General features: G+C 43.1%; 2 protein-coding genes across 9 annotated transcripts in view; one reads left to right on the top strand and one right to left on the bottom strand.

The window, feature by feature from the left end:
• Positions 1-15,451, top strand: part of BAZ1A (bromodomain adjacent to zinc finger domain 1A) — a 115,505-nt gene extending 100,054 nt beyond the window's left edge. The window contains exons 25-27 of the mRNA XM_084631997.1: positions 10,267-10,414; positions 13,828-13,915; positions 14,455-15,451. Coding sequence (XP_084488123.1) covers positions 10,267-10,414; positions 13,828-13,915; positions 14,455-14,645 — 427 coding nt within the window. The 3' untranslated portion in view covers positions 14,646-15,451. The remainder of the gene's footprint in view (positions 1-10,266; positions 10,415-13,827; positions 13,916-14,454) is intronic.
• LOC311522544 (uncharacterized protein) overlaps positions 2,012-25,170 on the bottom strand; it is a 34,657-nt gene continuing 11,498 nt past the window's right edge. The window contains exons 3-7 of one of the 8 annotated variants that reach the window (XR_014712163.1): positions 11,221-11,493; positions 6,625-6,707; positions 3,496-3,696; positions 3,191-3,299; positions 2,016-2,485 (exon numbers count right to left, since the gene is read on the bottom strand). Coding sequence is in view for 3 of the 8 variants with exons in the window: in XM_084632003.1 (XP_084488129.1) it covers positions 2,374-2,485; positions 3,191-3,299; positions 3,748-3,939; positions 6,625-6,652 (441 nt within the window). In the remaining 5 variants the exon portion in view is untranslated. Of the gene's footprint in view, positions 2,486-3,190; positions 3,300-3,495; positions 3,940-6,624; positions 6,708-11,220; positions 11,494-25,170 lie in introns of all 8 variants that reach the window. The other 7 variants (XM_084632002.1, XM_084632003.1, XR_014712162.1 and 4 more) reach the window with 7 other exon arrangements.

Here is a 25,170-nt window from a genome sequence, read left to right as displayed (position 1 = left end):
CTAAAAAATGGGAGGTTGGAGACCGGTCTTCAGTCTGTTATCTCAACTGCTTTATTCGCAAACTGAGATTTTACATCGCCACTCTGGCATAAATAATCCCATCCCTGGAAAATGATGTGGTTTGCAGCTGTTGATGTGAAGGATACTTTCTTTTATGTAGATATTCACCCCCACCCACAGGCATTTTCTCAGATTCATGGTGGGCTCCGACCACTTGCAATACACTGTGCTCCCAGTTAGCCTCACTGCTGCCCCCTGGGACCTTTACTAAGGTCGTTCTGGCAGTAGCAGTGCATTTCTGGTGAAGCCATTCCATCTTTTTCCTCTATCGACAGTTGGCTTCTCGTTCCCAAGGTGCCTCAGGAAGCCTACAAGTCAACCTCATCAATGCCTCAACTACTCTCTTCCCTTGGAGTCAATGTGAACTTAGAAAAGTCTGTCCTTACTCTGATGCGGACTATATTCTAATACTTCAGTCATGGCAAGAGCTTATCTATCAAGGGACAGGTTCTGCACCATGAGCAACCTAATAGATCAGGTTATATGCAATCCTCAAGCTCCAGTCAGAACTAGTCTTTCCATCCTGGGGTACATGGCTTCATGTGCTTGTTATCTCTGTCACACTGTCTGAAGTGGCTTATGACATAGGGCCTGCCTCAGGGCAGACTGTCAGAAAATAGGGTAGACACCCCAAACTGGTGATGTGTTCTATAATTAATTCACCAAGCCAATGACAAACATGAACCTTACCATGGAGTCACAGATAGTTCTTCTTCGAGTGCTTGCTCGTGTTGATTTCATTGTAGGTGTTGCGTGCACCCAAGTGCGCGGCTGTCAGAGACTTTTGCTTTAGCGGTACCCGGAGAGCTGGCTGTGGCGCCCTCTGAAGTGCTGTGCTCGTGGCGTGGTATATCAGGCGCCAGTGCCTCTCAGTTCTTTCTTACCACCCATGGTGGTCAGTTGGACCGCCTCTGTTCCTTGCTTCGCAAGCGCTCAGTGGTTTCTCATCTAGTTTAGCCTTGTGCTTTACTTGTAAATAGTTTTAATCGTTGTTAGTTAAGTACCCATTAATTGTTTAGTTAGTGTCCCAGTGGGGATTTTTCCCCCCAATGAGCATGCCCCAGGCTCTGAGTTTCAAGCCCTGCTCATCCTGTTACAGGCCTATGCCTGTTAGTGACCCACACGAGAGTTGTCAACAGTGCCTCAGGGAAACCTATATAAAGGAGCGCTGTCGCATCTGCCAGAACTTTCATCCGCAGACACAAAGGGAGCACGACATCAGTCTCAGGGCTCTCCTGATGCAGGCTGCCCTGTGCCCAGCATTGGAGCCAGCGTGGCACGAACTGGCACCCAGCGCTTCAACTTTGGAGCGTAGCGCACCTCTGGCACCGATCCATCACTGATCCCAAAGAAAAAGGCTAAGAAGATGGCACCAACCAAGGGGCTGTGGGAAAAGGACCCTGCTCGGGCCTTACACCCTCTGGACTGGCTAAAGGGCTCAGCTCTGGGGAGTCCCTCCCCCCAAAAGGACCCGCCACCAACTCCGGGGAGCAGTAAAGGGCCTATGGAGCAACCCCCCCACCCCCGGTCGTCCAATCATCCTCATCCTCCCCGGACAAGGTGGTCACGGGGCCTACTGGAAGATTTTCGTGAGCATCAGGCACTGCTCTGCAGGGTGACAACTCACTTGGGCCTCAAGGCGGAGGAGATGCAGGAACAGACGGACACATTACTTAATGTGCTCCGTGTCCACCCCAGTCTGGGTCACGCTTCTGGTACACAAAGGGGTCTTGAACATTGCCAAAGTCATCTGGCAAACCTTGTTCTCCATCCCACCCACCTCAAAAAGGGTGGAAAAGAAGTACTTCATTACCACAAAAGGGTTTGAGTACTTATACACTCATCCACCAACGGGGTCGTTGGTCATGTCCGTGGCTAACAAACGGGACAAATATGGGCCTACCAGTTCTACTCCTAAGAACAAAGAGGCCAAGAGACTGGATTTGTTCGGCTGAAATATTTATTCTACTGCCAGCGTCCAGTTTCGGGTGGCAAACCACTAAGCCCTCCTGGGCTGCTACAATTTTAACTTGTGGGACTCTCCTCAAGTTTTAAGGACTCCATGTCCTAGGAGGCGGCCCAGGAGTTCACAAGCCTGGTGGATGAAGGGACCGCAGCACCTGGTCCTTTCTCCAGATGGCCTGGGATGCGGCCAGTTCAGCTGCCTGAGTAGTTGCTTTGGCGGTGGTTATGCGGCACAGTTCCTTGCTCCAGACCGCTGGCCTGTCCCAAGAGATGTGGGTCTCGATCCAGGACCTTCCGTTAGACTACATCTGCCTAGTTTCCAACCAAATGGATGCACATCTGCATGGCCTAAAGGACACAAGGGCAACCCTCCACTTCCTGGGGATGCACATCCCTCAGACGTCCAGGCAGCTGTTCTGGCCTCTTCTGCCACCTAGGCAGTGGCAGCCTCAGCAGGGGCCTATGAGAAAAAGGGACACCAGGTTTAGCTGCTGCTGCTCTTTGTCGTCCTGATCTCCTGCACAGCCTGGCCTGGTGAAACACCACGGGGTCCAAAAGCGCTCATTTGAGGGCGTGCTCAGGAGTGACGCACCAACCAACTGCCCGGATCCTTCCCGCCCCTTCCTAAGCCACCTCTTCCCTTACCACTCGGCCTGGTTGTGGGTTACCTCAGACTGTTGGGTCCTGGACATAGTGACTCGGGGCTACACTCTGCAATTTTTGGCTGCCCCTCCTTCGCACTCTGCCTCTTCCCCCGTCCCTCTTTAGGGACCCTTCTCACAAGCAACTCCTCGTTCAGGAGGTCAAGAACCTTCTATGTCTGTGGGGCTGTGGAGGAGGTTCCTTGGGATATGCAAGGAAGAGGATTCTACTCCTGCTACTTCCTAAGCCCAAAGGCAAAAGCGGGGCTCAGACCCATCCTGGACCTGTGGGGCCTCAACAAGTCTCTCACGAAGTTGAAGTTCCACATGGTATCCCTGGCCTCCATCATCCCTTCCCTGGATCCAGGGCACTGGTACGCCATTCTTGACTTAGACATGAAAGTAAGCGTCTTTTATCTTCCTTGGCACAGACATTTCCTGCGTTTCATAGTACCATGTTTATGGCACTGCCCTTTGGCTTGTTCTTGGGCCCCAGGGTGTTCACGAAATGTGCGGCGGCTTACCTGAGGCATCGAGGGGTCCAGATCTTCCTGTATCTTGACAACTGGCTCATCAAGGGCAGGTCCAGAGGAGCCTTGTTCTGGTGCGCTCCACCTGCAGCGATCTGGGTTTCTTAATAAACACAGAAAAATCCACATTAACACCGGTTTAACGTATAGAATTCATCAGAGCGGTTCTCAACTCCATGCGGGCCAGGGCCTTCCCGCCAAAAGTGCGTTTTCAAGTCATGTCAGTCTTGATTGCCCACAAACAGAGCCAACCGCCTACCGTGACCCACACGTGCCTGCGACTGGCCACATGCACCTACGTGGTAAGCCACACCCAGCTGCATCTGAGGCCCCTGCAAGCGTGGCTGTCCTCAGTCTACGTTCCCAGCAGGCGCCCCCGGACCGAGTGGTCACGGTGCTGAGCCACATCCTCTGGTCTCTGGATTGGTGGTGCAATCCCAGGTCAGTGCTGCAGGAAGTCTATTTCGCGACCCTCTGCATGGATTCTGCTTGTGAGTCACCTACAATGGAATCGACATGAGCAAGCACTCGAAGAAAAAACAGTTAACCACCTTTTGGTAACTGTTGTTCTTCGAGATGTGGTGTTCGTGTCCATTCCATTACCCACCCTCCTGCCTCTCTGTCAGAGTTGTCTGCAAGAAGGAACCAAGAGGGCACACTGCGCCATGAGCACGGCACTCCAGAGGGCACGATAGACGGCCCTACGGGTACCGTTAAAAGTCTCCGTTGGTGCGCAAGCACACCTACAATGGAATGGACATGAACAACACATCTCAAAGAACAACAGTTACAAAAGGGTGGGTAACCATTTTTTCCCTTAGACTCTCCAGTCTATCTTGCCATCCAGACAAACTGGACTTTGTGATAAAATGATTACTTATACCAAAAATCACATCAGATCTATGTTGCTTCCAGTCCCAAGAGACCAATCACTTACCCCAGATCAGTTAGAACACTACATCTTTCACTAAAGACAAAGCTGGCCGCCAATTCTATAGTAAAATAACAAGACTTCTTAACTAAGAAAAGGAAGTGAGAGTTATTGGGAGGTTAAAGAAGGTAAAATATATGCACAAGGAGTCAGTTTGTAATCCCAAATGGTGGCAATATGTAATAAATTGCTAGTTTCCCAAAAGTCTTCTCAGAATACCCAGATTGTCTTTAGGGCTCTTTTTCTTCTGGCGCACTTCTCTGTAAAAGTCCAAATAGTCCAGAGATACAGGATCTTTCCTTGAATCTTTACTTATAGCTTCTTCACACAGAAAACAAGCTGAGAGTGTTACTACCTATGTGGGCTCTTCCTTTGACGGAGAGCGAGGAATCCATTTTGGTCCTTTGACCTTCAGTCATCACACACACAGACCACTTACTTTGAAATGAGCACTTTTCATTTACATTCTACAAGGCTCCTTTCTCATTTGATAGGTTACTTAGTTGCAGGGGTATACACAATGTAAATGTTTGCTACTACATTATAATAGGACACAAATAAGTGAAAACAATGCAAGTAACATCCCACTAGTTTTCATGAACTTTAAACATCAAATACACTCTTATACATTTATCTTTGATCTATACGAATACACAAGTGAATTGGCCTGGGGCTCTGGCATGAGCTGGCACCTGGTCTGCCACAGTCACAATCCCATTTGTCACACTCTACCGATATGGCCTTCAGGCGTGGCCCCAGACATTCACTAACCAAACACAGCATGAATACCATGGTAACAATTCTTTCCAAATTAACATCTTCCCTGATATGGTGGAAGGATCCTGTCAAGGTTCCTCCCCCACTCTGAACTCTAGGGTACAGATGTGGGGACCTGCATGAAAAACCTCCTAAGCTTATCTTTACCAGCTTAGGTCAAAACTTCCCCAAGGTACAAAATATTCCACCCGTTGTCCTTGGATTGGCCGCTACCACCACCAAACTAATACTGGTTACTGGGGAAGAGCTGTTTGGATGCGTCTTTCCCCCCAAAATACTTCCCAAAACCTTGCACCCCACTTCCTGGACAAGGTTTGGTAAAAAGCCTCACCAATTTGCCTAGGTGACTACAGACCCAAACCCTTGGATCTTAAGAACAATGAACAATCCTCCCAACACTTGCACCCCCCCTTTCCTGGGAAATGTTGGATAAAAAGCCTCACCAATTTGCATAGAAACCCTTGGATCTGAGAACAATGAAAAAGCATTCAGTTTTCTTACAAGAAGACTTCTAATAAAAATAGAAGTAAATAGAAATAAAGAAATCCCCCCTGTAAAATCAGGATGGTAGATATCTTACAGGGTAATTAGATTCGAAAACATAGAGAACCCCTCTAAGCAAAACCTTAAGTTACAAAAAAGATACACAGACAGAAATAGTTATTCTATTCAGCACAATTCTTTTCTCAGCCATTTAAAGAAATCATAATCTAACACATACCTAGCTAGATTACTTACTAAAAGTTCTATGACTCCATTCCTGGTCTATCCCCGGCAGAAAACCAGCATATAGACAGACACACAGACCCTTTGTTTCTCTCCCTCCTCCCAGCTTTTGAAAGTATCTTGTCTCCTCATTGGTCATTTTGGTCAGGTGCCAGCGAGGTTACCTTTAGCTTCTTAACCCTTTACAGGTGAGAAGAGCTTTCCCCTGGCCAGGAGGGATTTCAAAGGGGTTTACCCTTCCCTTTATATTTATGACAGATCCCTATCAGGTATGTATGGGCATCCCCTTCCTACCATCCTTGCCAGACAAGGTGATCATTTATAGACACGTCTCTCTAGCTGGAGAGCCCACAGGGACAACCACATTGTGCAGGGCAATTGGACATCTTGAGAACCAGGATGCACATGAACATTCTGGAATGCCAGGCAGCCTGAGAAGCTTGCAAGATTTTTCTCCAACTCCTCCAGTCCCATCATTTTCTGATAATGTCAGACATGACAACTGTCTTTTACATCAACAAACGGGGGGTGGGAGGGGCAAGATCAGCTCCCCTGTCCTTTTGGACTATCTTCTTTCTCCCACCACAGCTGAGCTTTCCCTTAAGTTCTATTTGAGTCTACCTGGTAGCAATCAGTGCATGCTATCTACCCTCTGGTGGTTATTCAGTTTTCACTCTTCGACTACCAAATTCTTAAAAAGCTTAATTACAAGTTTCCCACCAGTAAGGAAATCTACTCCACGCTGGGACTAAAATCTTGTACTTGCAGTACTCATTAAGCCTCCCTTAGAACCATTAGTTTCTGTGTCTCACTTAGCCATAAGAAATTCGACTGCCATTGATATCACCTCAGCCAGAAGCATGGGTGAGCTGGGAGCTCTAATGGCAGATGTGCCATACAGTATATTCCATAAGGACAAAGTCTCTTTATGACTCCCTAAAATTCACCCCCAAAGCAGTTCTGGCGTTTCACAAGAAATGATAAATAGACTTACCTGTGTCCCCACTCTCTCCCTGAAACATGTGTCTGGAGAGGAGACTTCACTCCCTTACCATATGATGCACTCTTGCCTTCTACCTGCAAAGGACAAAACCAATTAGAAAATCACGTAGATTGTTTTGTTTGTTTCTCTCTACAGCAGAATGAGTCTGAGATTAAGTGGTTCTCGGCCTGTGGGCCATTTGCGCCCCAATCAGCACAGCGTTGCAGCCCATGTGACATCCTCAGGGCCATATAGGTAGTATTGGATGTGGCCCACAATGGTAAACAGGTTGAGAACCACTGGGTTAAGCTATATCCTCTTAAGTGGATCTTGGGTTGTATCCTGCTTTGCTACCAGCTGCTGCATCTTCCTCCTCCTCATGGGTTGAGGGCTCATTCTGCAAGAGCACAAGCAAATTCAATGGCATCACTTCAGGAAGTACCCATTTCTTTACATTTGCAGAACAGCTATGTGGAGTTCCATACATATGTTTGCACATCATTATGTTCTAGTGCAGAACTCCTCTGCTGATTCATTCTTTGGGACAGCGGTTCTCCAAACAGCTCTGCCATTTGTCCCCCCCTACCCTCCTACTTAAGTACTGCTTGTCAGCCACCCATAGTGGAATACACGTAGGGACCAGGTCTCAAAGAAGAAACTGTTACTTATAGTAACTGGAGGTTTTGTGATTCCTATCCGTATTCCACTACTCACCCTCCCTCCTTCCGCTCTTCTTTGGATCTCTACTGGATTTATGGTAGAGAAGGAACTGGAGAGGCAGTCAGTCCACTCTGCCATTTATGCCTTTGGTTGAAAGCACCAGGAAAGCAAGGGCACTTGTGTGGCCCAATGGATGCAGTGTATAAGAATTCGACTCCAGATACAGCAGAGGGGAAGGAGAGTGCATACTGGAATATAGATAGGGACCACATGTCTCTAAGAACCCCCAGTTACTGTAAGTAACCTTTTGTCCTTTGAGACCTGGTACCTATGTATATTCCACTCTGGAGTGAAAGCAGCAGAATAAGGACAATGGACTTAAAAAAAAGCAGACTTTAACCAATTCTGAGAACTGGTAGGTATGGTCCCATAGGAAGACAATCTAAGGGAAAAGGGAGTTCATGAGAGCTGGCAGTTTCTTAGACAATATTAAAGGCACAACATCAAACTATCCCCATGCAAAAGAAAGATAAGAATAGTAAGAGGCCAGTATGGCTTCATGAAGAGCTCTTCAATGACCTGAAACTGAAAAATGCATCCTATAAAACTTGGAAACGTGGACAAATTCCTAAGGAATACAAAATAATACAAGTATGTAGGGACAAAATCAGAAAGGGTAAGGCACAAAATGAGTTACATCTAGCAAGGAACATAAAAGGCAATAAGAATTGGTTCAATAAATAAGTCATGAGCAAGAAAAAGACAAGAGTGTGGAGGTCCTCTACATAGTGGGCAAACAGAGCTAATAATGGCAAGAACACTGAGGTGTCAAATGCCTATTTTGCGTCAGTCTTCTTTAATAAAAAAAAAAAAATTGTTGTGGCCTGATGCTTAACACAATTTAATATTAACAACAAGGGAGAAGGAACACAAGCCAGAACAAGGAAGGAGCAGGCTACATAATATTTATTCAAGTCATCAGGGCCTGATGGAGTTTACCCTAGGTTACTTAATGAACTAGTTGGAACCATTTGCAGTTTCTTTGAGAACTCGTGGATGAGAACTGAGGTCCCAGAGGACTTGAAAAGGGCCAAGACAGTATTTGTTTTTAAAAGGGTAAACACAGAGGGGAGTTATAGACTAGTCAGCCTAATTTTGATACCTGGAAAAATACTGGAACAAATTATTAAACAATCAGATTGTAAGCATGTAGAGGATAATAGGTGATCAGAAATAGCCAGCATGGATTTGTGAAGAACAAGTCATGTCAAAACCCAATTTCCTTATTTGACGGGGTTACTGGCCTCCTGGATAGGGGACTCGGGGACAAGCAGTAGATATGACTTGTATTGATTTTAGTAAAGATTTTGACACAGTCCCGACATGTCATTCTCATAACTAATTAGAGAAATGTGGTCTAGATGAAATTACTTTAAGGGAGGTGCACAACTGGTTGAAAGAGCTACTCTTTATATACAGTGCCAATAGTTCACTGTCAAACTGGGAAGATGTATCTAGTAGAGTCCCACAGGGGTCAATTCTATTTTCACTGACTTGGATAATAGAATGGAGAGCATGCTTATAAAATTTAGAGATGACACCAAACTGGGAGGTATTTCAAGTGCTTTGGAGGACAGGATTAGAATTCAAAGCGACCCTGACAAATTGGAAAACTGGTGTGAAATCAACAAGATGAAATTCAATAAAGACAAGTACTGCACTTAGGAAAGAAAAATCAATGTACAACTACAAAATGGAGACTGGGCTAGGCAGTAGTACTGCTGAATAGGATCTGGGGAGTAATAGTGAATCACTAATTGAATGGTGATGCTGCTGTGTTTTAGGGGGTGGGGGGAAGGCCAATATCAGTCTCGGGTGTATTAACGGGAGTATCATACTTAAGATATGGGATGTTATCGTTCCACTCTACTCAGCATTGGTGAGGCCTCAGCTGTACAAGTTTGGTGCCAGGCTTTAGGAAAGATGTGGACAAAGTGGGAGAGTCCAGAGGAGAGCAACATAAAATGATAAAAGATTCAGAAAACCTGACCTATGAGGAAAGATTTTTAAAAGTTGGATATATTTAGTCTTGAGAAAAGAAGACTGAAGGGGAACAGAAGGCTTTAAATATGTTAAGGGCTGTTACAAAGAGGAGGGTGCACATTTGCTCTCCATATCCACTGAAGGTAGTACAAGTAATGGGTTTAATCTGCAGCAAGGGAGATTTAGGTTAGATATTAAGAAATCCTTAGTTAAGTACTGGAATTCGGTTCCCAGGGAGGTCGTAGACTCCCCATCATTGGAGGTTTTTAAGGACGGGTGAGACAAACACCTGTCCGGGATGGTGCAGATGTAACTGGTCCTAACTCAGCATAGGGGTGCACTAAATGATGTCTCAAGGTTCCTTCCAGCCTTACATTTCTATGATTTGACATTGATAATTAAGGTTCTGTAAACAAACTATGATATTTAGCTGTAAATTGACACATAAATTGACTCCAAAAGTGAGTGAGTAGTGTGAGAAAGAGAACCCAAATGCTTCCATCTATTATTGCCCATATGAGCCACACATCCAAAGAAGTGAAGCAGAGCCCCATCTGCTTTCTTTATACTCTGGAAGGAGAAATTAAGCAGTAAAATCCATAGAGTTCCTGCCTCCTTGTCTGCCAAATTTAGCTTTTCAAATCTACCCCACTTGCTGTGAATAAGGCCCACAGGATTGGGTAGCTGGGCAAAATAAAGCTTAGCAGAAGTGCTACTAGTACACCTGCATTTAAAACACTACAGGGGTGGGGTCGGGAGAAGTCCTCCACCCCTTTGCTGAACGGACCAAACTGCAAGAGAGCCCTATCTGATCTTCTACCTTCCCGTCCCCTACATCCCATTAGCTCTTGTTGGCATGTTACACGTCCAGTGTTTTCATGTTTTATTAAATACTTAATATTGGTGTGCCATTTTCTTTCTTTTTGTCAGTAGTTTTGTGATCTATTTTTCAGATTCATCTCCTCACACCTCATTGAACAGGAGGAGTTCGGGTCGTCAGGGTGGAGTCCATGAACTGTCAGCTTTTGAACAACTTGTTGTGGAACTGGTACGACATGATGACAGCTGGCCTTTCATGAAACTTGTTTCCAAAGTCCAGGTAACTGGGGTGGATGTATATTGTGGCAACATTTTGGTATGATGTTTATTATCAGATTCTGATTCACTGAATAGCCCTAGAAGGGAATACCACTGAGTAAGATTCAGAGAACTCTTGCTATGTAACTTGAGTCTTTGATGTCAGGAACTGAGATTTCCCAATTTGACAAGTTACTGTGAAAGTCCTACTATACCTGTATTGGCAGGTAGGTGTGCGTGGCTGTGAATCTCCAAGAGTGGCCATGCCTCTTTGCTGTCACGCACCTGGAACGGCACTCTGCATAAGAGGGAAATTGACTATCTCTAGGGCTCAAACCCACAGGTGGGGTGGAACAGTGAACAGTCAGGGGCCCAGGCCCTTAGGCAGGGTGAGGCACCCAACAGTCTAGAGCTCCAACCCTCAAGCAGGGTACAGCAGGTAAGAGTCTAGGAGCCTGGGGCTGGCAAGAGGTGAGTGCTCTACACAGTCTAGGGGGCTAGCTCAGCGGAAAGTAGACTCACACTGGCCTTCTGGCCGAAAATGCGGATGCTGTCACCCCAGGGTTGGGATGGCAGTGGGTAGGGAAATGCAGGTCCACCCGACTCCACTGTGTCCCAGCCCAGGGCCCTAACAGTAGAAGAGTGGTCTGCCACTGGGTCAGTGGGGATCCGCCCGCAACATGCTGACCTTGTATCAGGCCAGCACTCTACCAGACGGTTGTCTAGTTTCCCTGGGCTACTTCCTACTCTTCCCAGGTTTGGTACCTTGGCGAGGTGAGTGGGTTTCCTCAGGGTACACCACCACTGGCAAACCCAGCAGCGCCTCACCGTTGGTCAGGTCAGGCCCCTCTGGTAGCTCAGGCAAGTCCTCAAGGTAGCTGAAGTCTTCTGCGGGCTCCTGCATCAGCAGTGAGGAGAATACATCCGTCTTCTTTGGCAGCTGCTGCCCAGCTGACCTACAGGGCCGGCTTTTTATACTTTCTGTTCCTCTCCTGCCCCTCTGCTTCCGGCATGGTGAGCATGGTCTTCCTGGTTCCGCCCACCAATCTCAGAGGGCAGCCACACTTTTTTGCTACAATCTGGTCCTGAGGGTTTTAAGACCTGAAATAATTCAATAAGAAAATGTCCAAGTGTAGCAAAGTTTTTGAAAATCTGCACTATATTGCCAAAGGTAAGACTTGACAGCTTATTAAAAAGTCAACTGAACTAGAATTGTCACTGGATTTTGCTTCCTGATGTGATTTGAGTGCTAAAACATTTTCAAAGCAGGGGACATTGAAACAGAACCATGTCATAGGAGTAACTTACTGTTAACCATGCTGTCTGAATGATTGTGCAGTAGAGTGACAATTAGCTCAGAAATTTCATTCCCAATAGTTTCTGAATACAGAAGAATGGAAGGGGTATACTAGCATCACAGAATGCCTGTTCTCATCAATCACATTGAAGCTGCTCCCTGTGCATGGGGGTTGCTCTGGTATGACTAGATCTGAAATTTCTGTTCATTTCTGACCAACTTTTTACACAAAAACTTGAGACTTGAAACTGACAAGAACAGGAATTATTAGGCAGCTGGAAGGAGTGATAAGATTAAAGTGGGGGAAAAATCTCTATCTTCATAGAGAAGGGGGTTGGCGTGGACATTATAACAGTCTACACACATGAATGAAGGGTATAAACATCAAAGAGAGAGGAGTTACTTAGATCAGGAACAAGTAGAGAGGGCCATATCTTGGAGTAATGGGATTAAAATAAAATCTCTGGCTGAATTTGAGGAAAAACTTCCAATTGGGGAGCTGTATTAATCTTGACCTTCAGAAGAAAGTGGTAGGAGCTCCATTGCAGATACATGCAAACTAGATTAAGCAAAGCACTAGAAAACAAGTCCCTTTTATGATTTGAAAAAGAAAAATCCACTGCTGATTACACTTTTAATTCTGTCGTGCCAGAACAGAGGAATTTAATTACTTGCTGCCTGTCAGTGTGCTGACCTGTATTTACAAATCCTGGATGTACTTAATGATCACTCTTTGTAAATGCCAAGGAATGGATGATTTTTACCTTCTTCACTGCTGATCCCTCCTGCAAATTCGCTAGCAAGTTGCACCCCAAGATGTATGTTCAGAAGAGAGCCCATAGCCAAATTATATCTGGCTTAAAATATATATGTATGTTTCTGGGTTTTCTTGTCAATCAAATTTGGGATTCAAATTGTCCCACAAACAAGACAGCATTTAAAAATGTCTTCTAGTCTGATTTGGGGGTGGACCTTGGAATGTGTGCTTGCACAGAATTCAAGGTTTGTGAGCCAAATGATCAGTGTCTGGGTTTAAGAATCCTCCTTCCTTTCGCTTTAATCATGTATGCATCTCTTATTTTGACTAACTCTGAGTGATTGACTGAGCAGCTGCTCTCTCATAGACTGTATGCAGATACCAGACAATCCCAGTGGTTCTCAAACTTTTGTACTGGTGACCTCTTTCACACAGCAAGCCTCTGAGAGCAACTCCCCCTTATAAATTAAAAACACTTTCAAATATATTTAACACCGTTATAAATGCTGGAGGCAAAGCGGGGATTAGAGTGGAGGCTGACAGCTTGTGAGCCCCCATGTAATACCCTTGCGACCCCCTGGTCTATCCTTTATGCCACATAGAAATCTGCAGTGTCTCCAACCCTTCAAACAGGCCTAACTGGCATTTCAAGGAACAAAATAGTTCACATATGTGAGGAGTAATAGAGTGAAAACAGCCATCCCTCAGCATCAAGGAGCTTGTAATATTATAAAAGTAAGTACTACAACAAAATGAAAAGAGTCTGGAGATACCTTAGAACCATAGAAATGTAGGGCTGGAAGGGACCTCAGAAGGTCCCCAGCACTGAAGCAGGATTAAGTAGACCATCCCTGACTAGTGTTTGTCCAAGCTGCTTGTCGAATCCCCATCATTGGAGATTTTTAAAATCTCCCTTGGAAGCCGATTTCAGTATAGGATAATAGCATTGTACAATACGTAATATTACGTAATATAAATTATTTTTGCATCTTAAGTTTGAACAGCTCTAACATAAATGTAAAGCTTATAAATTAAACCACTTCTTTTTTTCTTAAATTTTTCTCCATCAGATATTTATGCTTGGGGTTCTTTGCCTAATTTATTTAACTTCTCTGAATGCATTATTGATTCGTTTTATATTTTGTGGTCTCTTGCTTGAACAACTTTAAAATTAGGTCAAAAAATTAATAGCTGAATTTCAGTAAATTCCGGTTGTCAATAAAGGGCCCATTAAGTCTTTCTGCTGTAACAGTAGAAAGTCCAAGTAAATTTGTGACTTTCTGTGTATATTTTAACACATAATTATTATGAATTAAATACATTTATGTATATTTTTACATAATAAAATAGTAAATAAAATAAAGTGAACACTTTTTTGCAGGTACCAGACTACTACGATATTATCAAAAAACCTATTGCCTTAAATATAATCCGTGAAAAAGTGAATAAATGTGAATACAAATTAGCATGTAAGTACTGTTTACTGAAGTAATTAATCCTGTGATCTGTTCTTTACAATTAGAGGTCTTATCCCTTAAGCAGAGCTGGGATGGGAGGATTTGAAAACTGGTATTTCTTCGAAAAAGCATTCTTAGGAATGTATGAACCACTTTTTTCAGTGTAGTGATTGTGTTAGTAGTTGTACTACTAATGTAGGTGTAAGTGAAATGTAACTAATGTGAATGGTCATGGAGTTTCAATTACCTCCTCAAGCCTTAGAGATGGTACCTGTTGAATAGGGTTGTGGCACATTGATGGGATATATCAGAAAACTTCCCTTTCCATTATTGGAGACAGAGGACTCGAACTGTAGGGTTGTTAATCTGACTCTATACATACACACTAAATTCACCCCATTTATAGGTGAAGATCTCTTTAGCAACTGTCTTTACAAAGGGCATCATCCTACTGAATTCTGTAGTGCCGTAACAGTATGCTTTACTCATACGATTATCTGTGGTGACCTGGCAAATGCACTAAACTCATTTCTTTAATTTTTATTTACCAGCTGAATTCATTGAAGACATTGAACTGATGTTTTCGAACTGCTTTGAGTACAACCCTCGTAATACAAGTGAAGCAAAAGCTGGAATTAGACTTCAGGCTTTTTTCCACGTTCAGGCTCAAAAGCTTGGACTCCCTATTGCATCTGGTAATGTGGACCACGCTGCTCCGGCTGCAAAGAAGTCACGAATTTAACCTCTTCCTTCCAAAGGATTTTTTTGAGGGAACCTTTATATTCATGAAAATGAAACATTAAATCATGCAGTCATCATATCTGTATAAAGCAATAACACCAGTTTAACCACCTTGAAGTGTGGCCTGCACTATATTCTCAATTTAATATTAAGCACTCAGGAGAATGTAGGAAAGATTACCTTTGCTACAGTTTTATTCAGTGTCTAATAACTTTGATAGATGTATTGGATACAGTACTGGTTTACAGAGGTTTTGTACATTTTTAAGACATTCATGTGTCCAAATATCTTCCAGAAATATTTTTTTCTGCGCCATATGACCTTGTTTTATCCTCTAGATTTTCTAGGAGCTGTGGTATTGCGAGGACTTTGTCAACTCAGACAAAATCTTCTACTGTAGCACAGTTGAAGAAACTGTGTAAATGTCTGAAACTCTGAGTACACCTTTTCAACACTACACATGAATGAGTACAATTGCATATCCTTTAAAGTACTGTACCAGTGCTGGCTGGAGGTATTCAGTCTGAGTTTATAAAGTAGATATTTATTTAGCATTCAAAGTAATTTGTGAATTTGTTTTGTATTTATAAAAATTTGTATGTGGGGGGGAATAAGAGTTCCTTAACTTTTTTTAATTTTTCTCCTGTTTTGTTTATTCCTCTAACTTCCTGATGATCAGTTGATAAAATAATACCCTCTCCTCTCGCTGGCAGTTCTTTTAGCAACAGGTAACTTGCAGGACTGTATTATAAGTTTCTATGTACAACTTTCTAAGTGTACAAATAAAATGATACATTTTTCAAAGTATTCTGAGCTTCTGAAGTTACTGTAGTCTGCCATCCTTACGCAGTCCATGGTCCCAGTGATTTCAAGTGGTAAGCTGCTTGTGTGAGAACAGCAAGATTTGGCTCTGATGAAAATATACCTTAATAGCATAAGAATCTTAAATTATTCTTAAATATTTCCAGCAGTCTTATCCCATCTCTTGTATACTATTCTACACCAAGTTGTTGAAGCAAATGCCTTGAAAATATAGGTAGAACTGTAAGATACCCTAATGATCAGCTTTTTATTCTCTTAATGTAAAACTTTGTAATGTTTAGTTAGCCAAAATCTTTAAAACAGTCTTGAAATCTTTGTTTGTTAATGGTTTCATTTTTTTCTTAAGTTTGAAATTAAATATATACTTTTAAAATTGAACTGGGTTGGTGACTTTAAACACTGGCATAAACTAGGAAGGAGTTTTTAAAGCACTATTTTTCAAGCTGGGGATATACCACATGAGCCACGAATAGCATGACACAGAGAAGAGCAGTGGGTAGATCTGGAATCATGTAGTTTTTCCCTATACCATCTATACACACTGCAAATGTGCATCTGTGGCTCCAGATAAAGCAGAGTGGAGGTTCTCTGGAAGCTGCACACACCTTCCCTCCCTGTTGTGGTCGTGGTCCTTAATGTAGCTGCAGGCACACACAGCAAATTGCCATCCCAAGTTACTTTTTCTGCTTTTGTAGTGCTTAGCTCATCTGTGGATGAATCAGTGGAAGCCAACTTCCTCCGAGAGCGGCATGTAGCCTTCTAAGGATGGGGATGGGGGAGTGACCACTTAAGGGGTGAAGAGAGAGGTCACAGAAAATCGGGGGGGGGGGGGAGCAGCCCTTTCCCCAAGACCAGGGGAATCATGTTTGCCTGTCCACCCCAATCCTAGCTAAACTGGTCTGTTGCAAACATTTAGCCAAGGAAGGACTGATGCAAAAGGCATGATTGTTTTCACTTTCTCTGTGATAGAACTGGAACAGAGAGAGAGTAACAGCTTATTTAAAAGAGAAAAATAAAATTAAATAGGCATTCTACTTTAATGTCCCTGCTCTCCCTTGGCCTGGCATTGAGCTTAGCACACCTGCTGAAAGGATAAGACTCCAGCAGAAGAATTTGAAGCCTGGTTAGGAGATTAGCAAACTGAACCAATTGCTCCCAGAGAGAAACTTTAAAATATTCAACCAAGAATTTCAGTAGTTAAAAGCCCACAAGATTGTAATGGACTCAGAAGTGGATAAGTATCATCCCCATTTTGCTGCTGGGGAAACTATGGCTCAAACATGTTTTGACTGTCAGAAGTGCTGAGCATCCACACCACCACTTGAACTCAAGAGAAGTTGTGTGTGCCTAGAATCTTAGAAACCCAGATCCTGCCACACTAACTCTCTCACTGAGTAAAAAGAAAAGGCCTACTAGTGGCACCTTAGAGACTAACCAATTTATTTGAGCATAAGCTTTCGTGAGCTACAGCTCACTTCATTGGATGCATTCAGTGGAAAATACAGTCACTGTATTTTCCACTGAATGCATCCAATGAAGTGAACTGTAGCTCACGAAAGCTTATGCTCAAATAAATTGGTTGGTCTCTAAGGTGCCACTAGTAGGCCTTTTCTTTCTGCGAATACAGACTAACACGGCTGCTACTCTGAAACCTCTCACTGAGTAGTGCCTTGTCACTTTGCAGGGAGTCCCAATGAAGTCACTTCTGGAGTAAGGCTCTGTTCATTGTAAGGATGGCAAAATCAAGCTCTAAGTAACTTGTCTGAGGTCACAAGTAGGCAGAGTTGGAATAGAATCCAGGTAGTTGGATTCCTAGCCCTCTGTTCTATCAGTGAATTATCACCATGAATGCCTGCATGGATTTACAGAGCCCACCCTCCTTCCCCACCACTTTGGAGTCTTAAAACAGTGACAGAGTATTCAAGTATGAAGGGGGGTGGGGGAGGAGGAGACATGGTGCATGTGCAGCCCCCACAGACCCTGCTTTCCAAAGAAGTTCTGTGTTCACACACCAAGGGCAAACACATTGCTTATAGCATGGCTCCATGCAGGCAGCCATCTCAAAGTTACTAGGGAAAGTACCTACACTCTGTAAACCAAGGAGTCCCAGGCCAAAATAGCTCAGAAGTGTGTATTCAGAAATCCATTAATACACTGTCAGAATGTAATAGATACAAAACAACTGAAAATGAAGAATCTTGGAGCTAAAGTTTAAAAATGGTAGGGGTGAGTTGCACGGTGGGATAGCTACCCGTGGTGCACGGCTCCCTGCATTGATGCAAGTGTTGCTAGTAAGGATGCGCATAGTGTGGACATGTACAAATCAAATTACAGTGGTGGCTGTAGGTCAATTTAATGTAAATTAACTTAATTTTGTAATGTAGACATGCCCTCGGTCCTAATCTTATTTTCAGTTCAAAGATGTCAGCATCAGACTACATCTTCACTGAAGTCTCAACATAAAAAGAAATTATTCCAATCAAGACTTTAAGAAGAATATTATTTTCTTATATATCTTTGACAACAAGGCTCCAGATTTGATAGGACTGAAAGTTATGGACCAACTAGTGGGGATATGTCCCTTCCTTTGTTTAAAGAAAGGCTAGCTCATTTCATTGATAACTGGAGAGTTATTACATTGGACAAATGGGTACTAGATCTTATAGAAAAGGGCTGCGTAATACAATTAGAAAATGTACCCCCTTTCTATTCTCTCTACCCTTCCCTTTTCAGGGAACTTTCTCACAAAAAGGTTTTTCTATCAGAAATTCAGAAACTGCTTCTCATAGGCGCTGTCGGGAAGATACTGATCTGTGGGATTAAGGGTTTTATTGAAGATACTTCCTTGTACAGAAGAAAAAATGGGAGTTTCTAGCCGATTTTAGATTTAAGAACATTGAAATAATAGGTTCATTCAGAAGTTCCAGTTTTGATTGCTAACCCTAGCTTCCATAATTCCCTTGCTTTCAGTTAAGGATTATTTCACAACTCTTGATTTCAAGGATGCATATTTCTATCTGCCCAAGTCACTAGAAGCACCTTTGTTTTGTAGTGGAACAGACATTTTCAGTACAAAGTCGTACAACATTTGGGCTTTCTAAAATGCCAAGAGTGCTTACAAAGTGCCTTTCTGTAGTAGCAGTGCATACAACAGGGTCTCTTTGTTAATTATATTTGGGCGATGGCTGCTAAAATCTTCACGTGAGAATCTCCTACTTCCCATCAAGTTTATAACCTCCCTTCTTACGGACTTGGGATTGTTTCTCAACAGTCATATCTCTGCCCAAACTCCATTTAATCAGCTCTATATTGGACTCAGCAGCAGGAAGAACTTTCCTTCTGGAAGACAGAGTGATTGGTTTCAAAGATCTGATTCTGTTGATCCCCAAAAGTGATTTTCTTTTTGAATCTGGGGGGGGAGGTCTCATGACAGCAGTCACTTATCTACTCAATTTGTATGCCTCACAATGACATCAACGCAGCTTTGGATGTCTCAAGTTTACAAACCTACTCTGGATAGTTTTCAGATGTTTTTCACCATGCCTCAAAACATTCTAAATTTGTTGGCAGGCAGATCAAATGTTAAGTGTCTTGTTCAATCTCCCTTCAGCATCTGTCATGATAACCTCTGATCATCCAACAAGGGATGGGGACCTCACCTGGGTCATTTTATCCAGAGACCACTGGATGTCTCAACAAAAGAGCTGCTTATAAATGTTTTGGAATTATGAGCCATTTGTTTGGCTCTCTTATCTTTTCTTCCTCATATAAAGGAAAAGGGTGTTCAGGTAATAAAGGACAATACAACTGCTACGTATTATGTCATCAAGCAAGGAGGCACTCATTCTTCCCTATTATGTGCAGAGGCAGTCAACTTATGGGATTGATACATTCTTTATAAGATCTATCCAGTAGTCCTGCATTTAGCAATGTGTTGGCAGATCATCTCAGAAGGGACAGTTGTCAGATGAAAGAGCGTTTTCTGAAGGATCAAGTGGTACACGTTTTCTCCAGATGGGATTGGACTGGTATAGACCAGTTTGCAACACGGTTCAACAAAAAGCATGGTCTCTGTCCTTCCTGCTCTTGATCAAAAATCAGTCCATCTCAGACGCTTTCCTATTGTATTTGAAAAAGGGCCTTCTGTATGCTTCCCCTCCCCTATTTCAGTTTATTCAGAAAGTGTCTTGAGGTATTTTCACCAGGGCAAGAATAACCCTGATAGCCCCAGCTTGATCAAGACAGCAGTGGTACATGGCCCATAGAATGGAGACTACAGGTGTCCGTCTCAAGACATATTGTTGCAGCAACAGAGCAGGATCCCTCATCTGGACCCTCAATCTCTCCATCTAATGGCCTGGGCTATTGGAATTTGCCTAATCTTGGACAATCCTGTTCCTCATTGGTGCCAAATGTATTGCTCAATTCCAGAAAACAGTGTACAAACACACATTATTTGAGCTGGACTAAGTTTGTTTTTTGGATGCAAGGAAAATCTGATTCACAAATTACAGCTTCTATTCCCTGGTGGGTCTTTCAGCCTATCATACTTTGATGGTAGATTGTACTGTGCACAATACAGGATTTATCAAGGGGTTGTCTAACATATGTATCCCTTTGAGAGATCCAGTTCCAACATGGGACCTTAATTTGGTCTTAAGTAGGCTTAAAAGACCCTTCTGAACCCTTAGCAGTGTCTTTTATTTTACTTACCTATTAAAACTAATTATTATTGCTATATCAGCAGCCAGGAAAAGGTCAGCAAATTGCATGCTTCGGTGGCTGATCTGTCATTTACTATTTTTCATAAGGCCAAGATGGTTTTTAGACCTTATCCCAGTTTGTTTTTTTTTTAAAACCAAAAAGTATCTGAGTTTCATATCAGATTTACTAGTATTTTTTGCAAAGCTGCATGTTAATAAAGGGGAATTTGTGCTGCATACTTCAGATGCTGGAAAGGTGATGTGCTTGGGAGGGGTTCCCACATAGACCTTCAGGTGGTCTTTCCACCCAGAGGCAGTCCAGTACCCGCAGAGGTATGGCGATTCGTTTGGGAAGGCTGTCTCTGTTCGACATGTACATGGTTTTGAGCCAGGCCAAAGGTATCGGAGATTTAGTCTCACATGTGGTGTAATAAATGGTGAAGACCAGATGAGACCTAGGAGTAGAAGACAGGCCCTTACTGTTGTCTGAGGACTCTGGTGTAGAGTAGTGATTGGACTGAACATGGTGGAGAATCTGTCCTCAGCCAGTTAGAGTGTACAGGGCAATTCCAATGAAATTTATTTGCTGCATGGGTGTTTAATGTGGGCTTTCCCAAGTTGATATGTAGGCCCAGGACTGAAACAGAGCTAAGACCTTGTTGGTTGCTGACTGAACCTCCAGAGCAGAATGCCCCTTGAGGAGCCAATCGTCCAGACAGGGAGAGACTGCTATACGCCATTGACACAGGTGAGCCACAACTACTGAGAGGATCTTCATAAAGACCTGTAGGGCTCTGGAGAGTCTGAAGGGAAGGACACGATATTGACAATATTCTGTGCCTATGACAAAGCATAAAGTGTCTGCGGGAAGGATGCATAGCAATATGAAAATGTGCATCCTGAAGGGTGAGGACAACAAACCTATCCCCCTGATTTAGGGATGGGATTATGGTAGTCAGAGTCACCAGCCTGAAGTGCTGCAAAATAATTTAGATGTCTAGGTTCCTGAGGTCTAAGATTGGCCTCTAGATGCCATTTCTTTTGGGGACCAGGAAATATTTGGAATAAAACCCTCTTACAACTAATCAGGGAATTAGATATATTGGCCCCAGACACAGAGAGAACTGGACCTCACGAGAGAGGGGTCCTGGGGGGGGTGAGGGGGAGAAATAGAATGGAAATGGATGCTAGAGGTGGTTTCTGTGTTGATAAATTCCCAAGCAGCTAGAAAGTGGGATAGGTGATCTCCAGAAGGCCAGGGTGGATGGCAGATCGGCACAGCAGATCTGGAGGAGAGGGTTGTTTGTTAACTCGACCAGTACGTCAAAACAGTCATTCAGAGGAAGGCACAGGTAGGGAAGTCGCTATAGAGGATAGCCTCTTCTTTTGAGGTTCAAACTTTCTTCTAGGTGGTTCCATAAGTCTGGAATAGGTAGGATACGGATGGTACTCAAATGGTCAGGAGCACTGTGTTGCCTGTGATTAACTAAAACGCCTTTGTTCCAGGCACATAATTCCCAAATGACCTCAGTGTTCCCCTTGAGGGAGTGGAGTAAGGTATCAGTATTGTTGTGGAAAATCTTAGGCCCTTCAAAAGGGAGGTCTTCCACCACATTTTGTATCTCCTGAGGGAGGCCAGAAGACTGGAGCCAGGATATTCATCACATAACAGCGGTGGCTACAGATTACAAAGCTGTGTCAGCAGCATCAAGGGCAACCTGCAAGGAAGCTTTGGTAATGAGCTGGCCTTTGGAAATGAAAGTTTAGTACTGCTCCCACTGGCAGGTGGTCAATAAAATGAGTAAACATAGAATAGTCTTTGAAGTCATATTTTGCCATCAGAACTTGATAGTTCGCTACCTAAAACTGCAGAGCAGCGGACGAGTAACTTCCTGCTGAGGAACTCTAGACATTTATCCTCCTTGTTGGAGGAAGTGGATTTTGAACAAGTTTGACAGTTTCTCTCATTGACTGCATCCCCTACAAGGGAGTTAGGGGTGGGCTAAGAAGAAATACTCTTAGTCCTTTGGCAGGTATGTACTTTTTTTTTGCTTGCCAATTTGTAGGTAGGCCTGGGAGTGGCAGGGATCTGCCATAGATTATGGGCAGGAGAAAAAAAGCCTCATTAAAGGGAGGGCTTTTTTACTCTGCGGGTGGTGGTATACAAAACGCCCACAAGAGAGTGCTGAGACTCTTGTACCTCCTCCACAGAGATTTGATGGGACTCCACATGTCACTTCATTCGGTCCTGAAAAGTCCTAAAATCATCTGCACAGGAAGGTGATGGTGGTGTCACCGCCTCATCAAGGGAGGAAGAGGACTTGTATGAATGAGTTGTCCCCTTCTCCTTCAGTAGCCACTGCTCCTCCTGAAACTCCTCCTGTACTGAGGAGATGAGTGGTGCTGGTGGCTGATGTGGCACAGGTAGGTATTCCAAATGTGGCCTTTTCCAGACAGGTACCCTACAGCATTGGTCCTCATAAGAGGCCCAACGGTTTCAATAAGCCCATTGTGATGGCAAGTAAGGGAAGGAATTTATGTTCACAGAGGTGGGGGCATCTTCTGGGCTTTCGTGAGTCCTCCTCCGGGTCTACCTCATGGGTGTAGGGCGGTAAGGCAGAGAGGTAGAGCACAGAAATTTCAATCTGCCAGCAAGCAGAGCTGAGAAGCACTATTCCTGGTACTGAGTTTTCTGGGTTTGTATTGGTTATTTTTTTAGATAATTACAACATCCCTGTAATATTTTATACCTAGGGTTTCTGATTTTTTGTTTTAACTGATAACCAATAAAACACACCCAATTTAAAAAAAAAAAAAAGAAGAAACTGCGTTTTTCCAATAAATACCAGAAATGGTTACTTATATCTATGGGTTTGTCTATATGGAGAATAATACAGACTGTGGAGGCTTAATTTATAAAGCGAACTAAGAAGTGGTACCTTAATTGGTCCAGGTAGACCCTGCTGGTGCACACTAAAAGATTCCCTTGTGCATTTTAACAAAGTGTTGTTTGAAACAGTAGTATGTTAAAGCACTCTAGGTAACTTTACAAAGAGATTACTCATTATAGTATATGAGAGAGCTCTGAAAACCCCTGATTCTTGGACAACTACATAAAACTTAAGATTGCTAAAATAAACCACAAACCCTCCAAAATGAAGTACACTTCAAACCAGAAGCTTATTTATACCGTAAATTTCTCACACATACTCTCCACTGTAACCACATTTTACCATAGTCACAGGGAACCATTACTTCCGATACATTTTTAGGTGGGGATACTTGAACTTTGACTTTTTCTGCATCTACCTTCACCCCCTCTATCAGTCATATGCCATAATTACTCCTGGGGGAATTCTGTATCACCGCACACGTGCGGAATTCATAGCCCCCGCAGATTTCTTGCTTAATCGCAGAAAAATGATTCTGACAGAGAAGCAAAGGGAAGCCATGAGAGCAGTCATGTGCCCACTCCCTGGCAGTGCAGACAGGTCAGTCTCTGGGCACCCAGAGCAGCCGGTAGAGATGTAAATCACCGCCTGAGGGGGCTGGGTAGGTGTGTGTGTGTGTGTGTGTGTGACACACACACAGTCCCTCTTGCTCTCGACTGCAGCACGCTCAGCATGAAGGGGCAGGGCTTTGGGGTATTTCTGAAAAGGTAGGTGTAGGGCAGGCTCTGTTCCCTCAGGCAGAGGAGAATGCAGCAGCCTGCCTGCTTAATGAATTGTTCCCATTGTTTTTAGTGAATTCCCCCAGGAGTATAAAACAGGTGTAAAAATTTTAAGGCTCCTTTACATTGTCAGAGTGGTGTAAAGGAGACTTTTTATAATGGCCATTATGGCCTTAGCCTTATAATGCTTATGGTGCTTTAGTGATTAGAAATGGTCTAAATTTTTGGACTGAAATTTTCCTGCAAAATGTTCTCCATGAACGGTTTGCTACTGACCTTTTTGGAGGTCGTCAGTAACCAGTATAAATTGTGAGTTTGAGTCCCCAGCCCTCACTTGCTCTGCAGTTGCCTATAATGTAACACTGAGCATATGGCTGCATATATTTGCTGACTAATAATTAGAAGTAAACTATCAATACTAGCTATATTACTGTTAGAGGGGGGTTGATTTCCTCCAATGCTCCCCACTCCCATTCTCCATTTACTGAATTGTAGTTTAAATAAATTACCAAAATAATTGAAACTAGCTGGATTATATTGCATTATTTTGACCAAAAAATATGCAGAATTTTAAAATATTGTGAGCAGAATTTAATTTTTTGGTGCAGAATTCTCCCAGGAGCACATAATCTAGCCTCCGTAGCATTCAGAACTTGTTTTAACCTTATGTTATGTTCTTCCTGGGACTTTATTAGCCTCCCAATAGTTGCTAGAGGTGTCGAGATGGGATGAGCTGTTCTTTATATTGTATTGTTGTTCATGTTGTGTATTTTATTTATGTAACAGGCCCTGAAAGCATAAGGGAGGCATCTATAGAGGTTTTTATAAATGTAAATAAAGGAAATTAATATGTTCTAAAGTAACATATTAACTATAGGTTTCAGAGTAGCAGCCGTGTTAGTCTGTATCTGCAAAAAGAACAGGAGTACTTGTGCCACCTTAGAGACTAACTATATTCTGTTAATGTGCAGATAGCAATGTGGACTTATTTTCACAGAATCTTTAAATACATCATGGCCCCAACTGCTTTAATTGTTTACTTGTATAGATTTTTTTTCATTTAGGGCCTGATCCAAAGCTCCGAAAAGTCAAAGAAAAAACTCCTATTGACTTTAATGGGCTTTAGATCAAGTCCTTGCAAAATACACAGATCTTTTTAAATAAAAAAAGACTCCAGTATTTAAGTTACTGAATAGTTGTTAGAGGGGAAAATTAAATAGGTCTGTATAAAGACAGAGAAATGTAACTATTTGTTTGTAAAGTACTTTTCACCCACATTATTGGTTTATTGGAAAAGTGAATGTTCTAAATTAAATCATTTTCTGAACAGA

This window comes from Lepidochelys olivacea, assembly GCF_965140295.1.
Source record: "Lepidochelys olivacea isolate rLepOli2 genome assembly, chromosome: 6".
Taxonomy (NCBI): domain Eukaryota; kingdom Metazoa; phylum Chordata; order Testudines; family Cheloniidae; genus Lepidochelys; species Lepidochelys olivacea.
The sequence above is the reverse complement of the archived record's forward strand: the minus strand, read 5'-3'. Positions and strand labels throughout refer to the sequence as shown.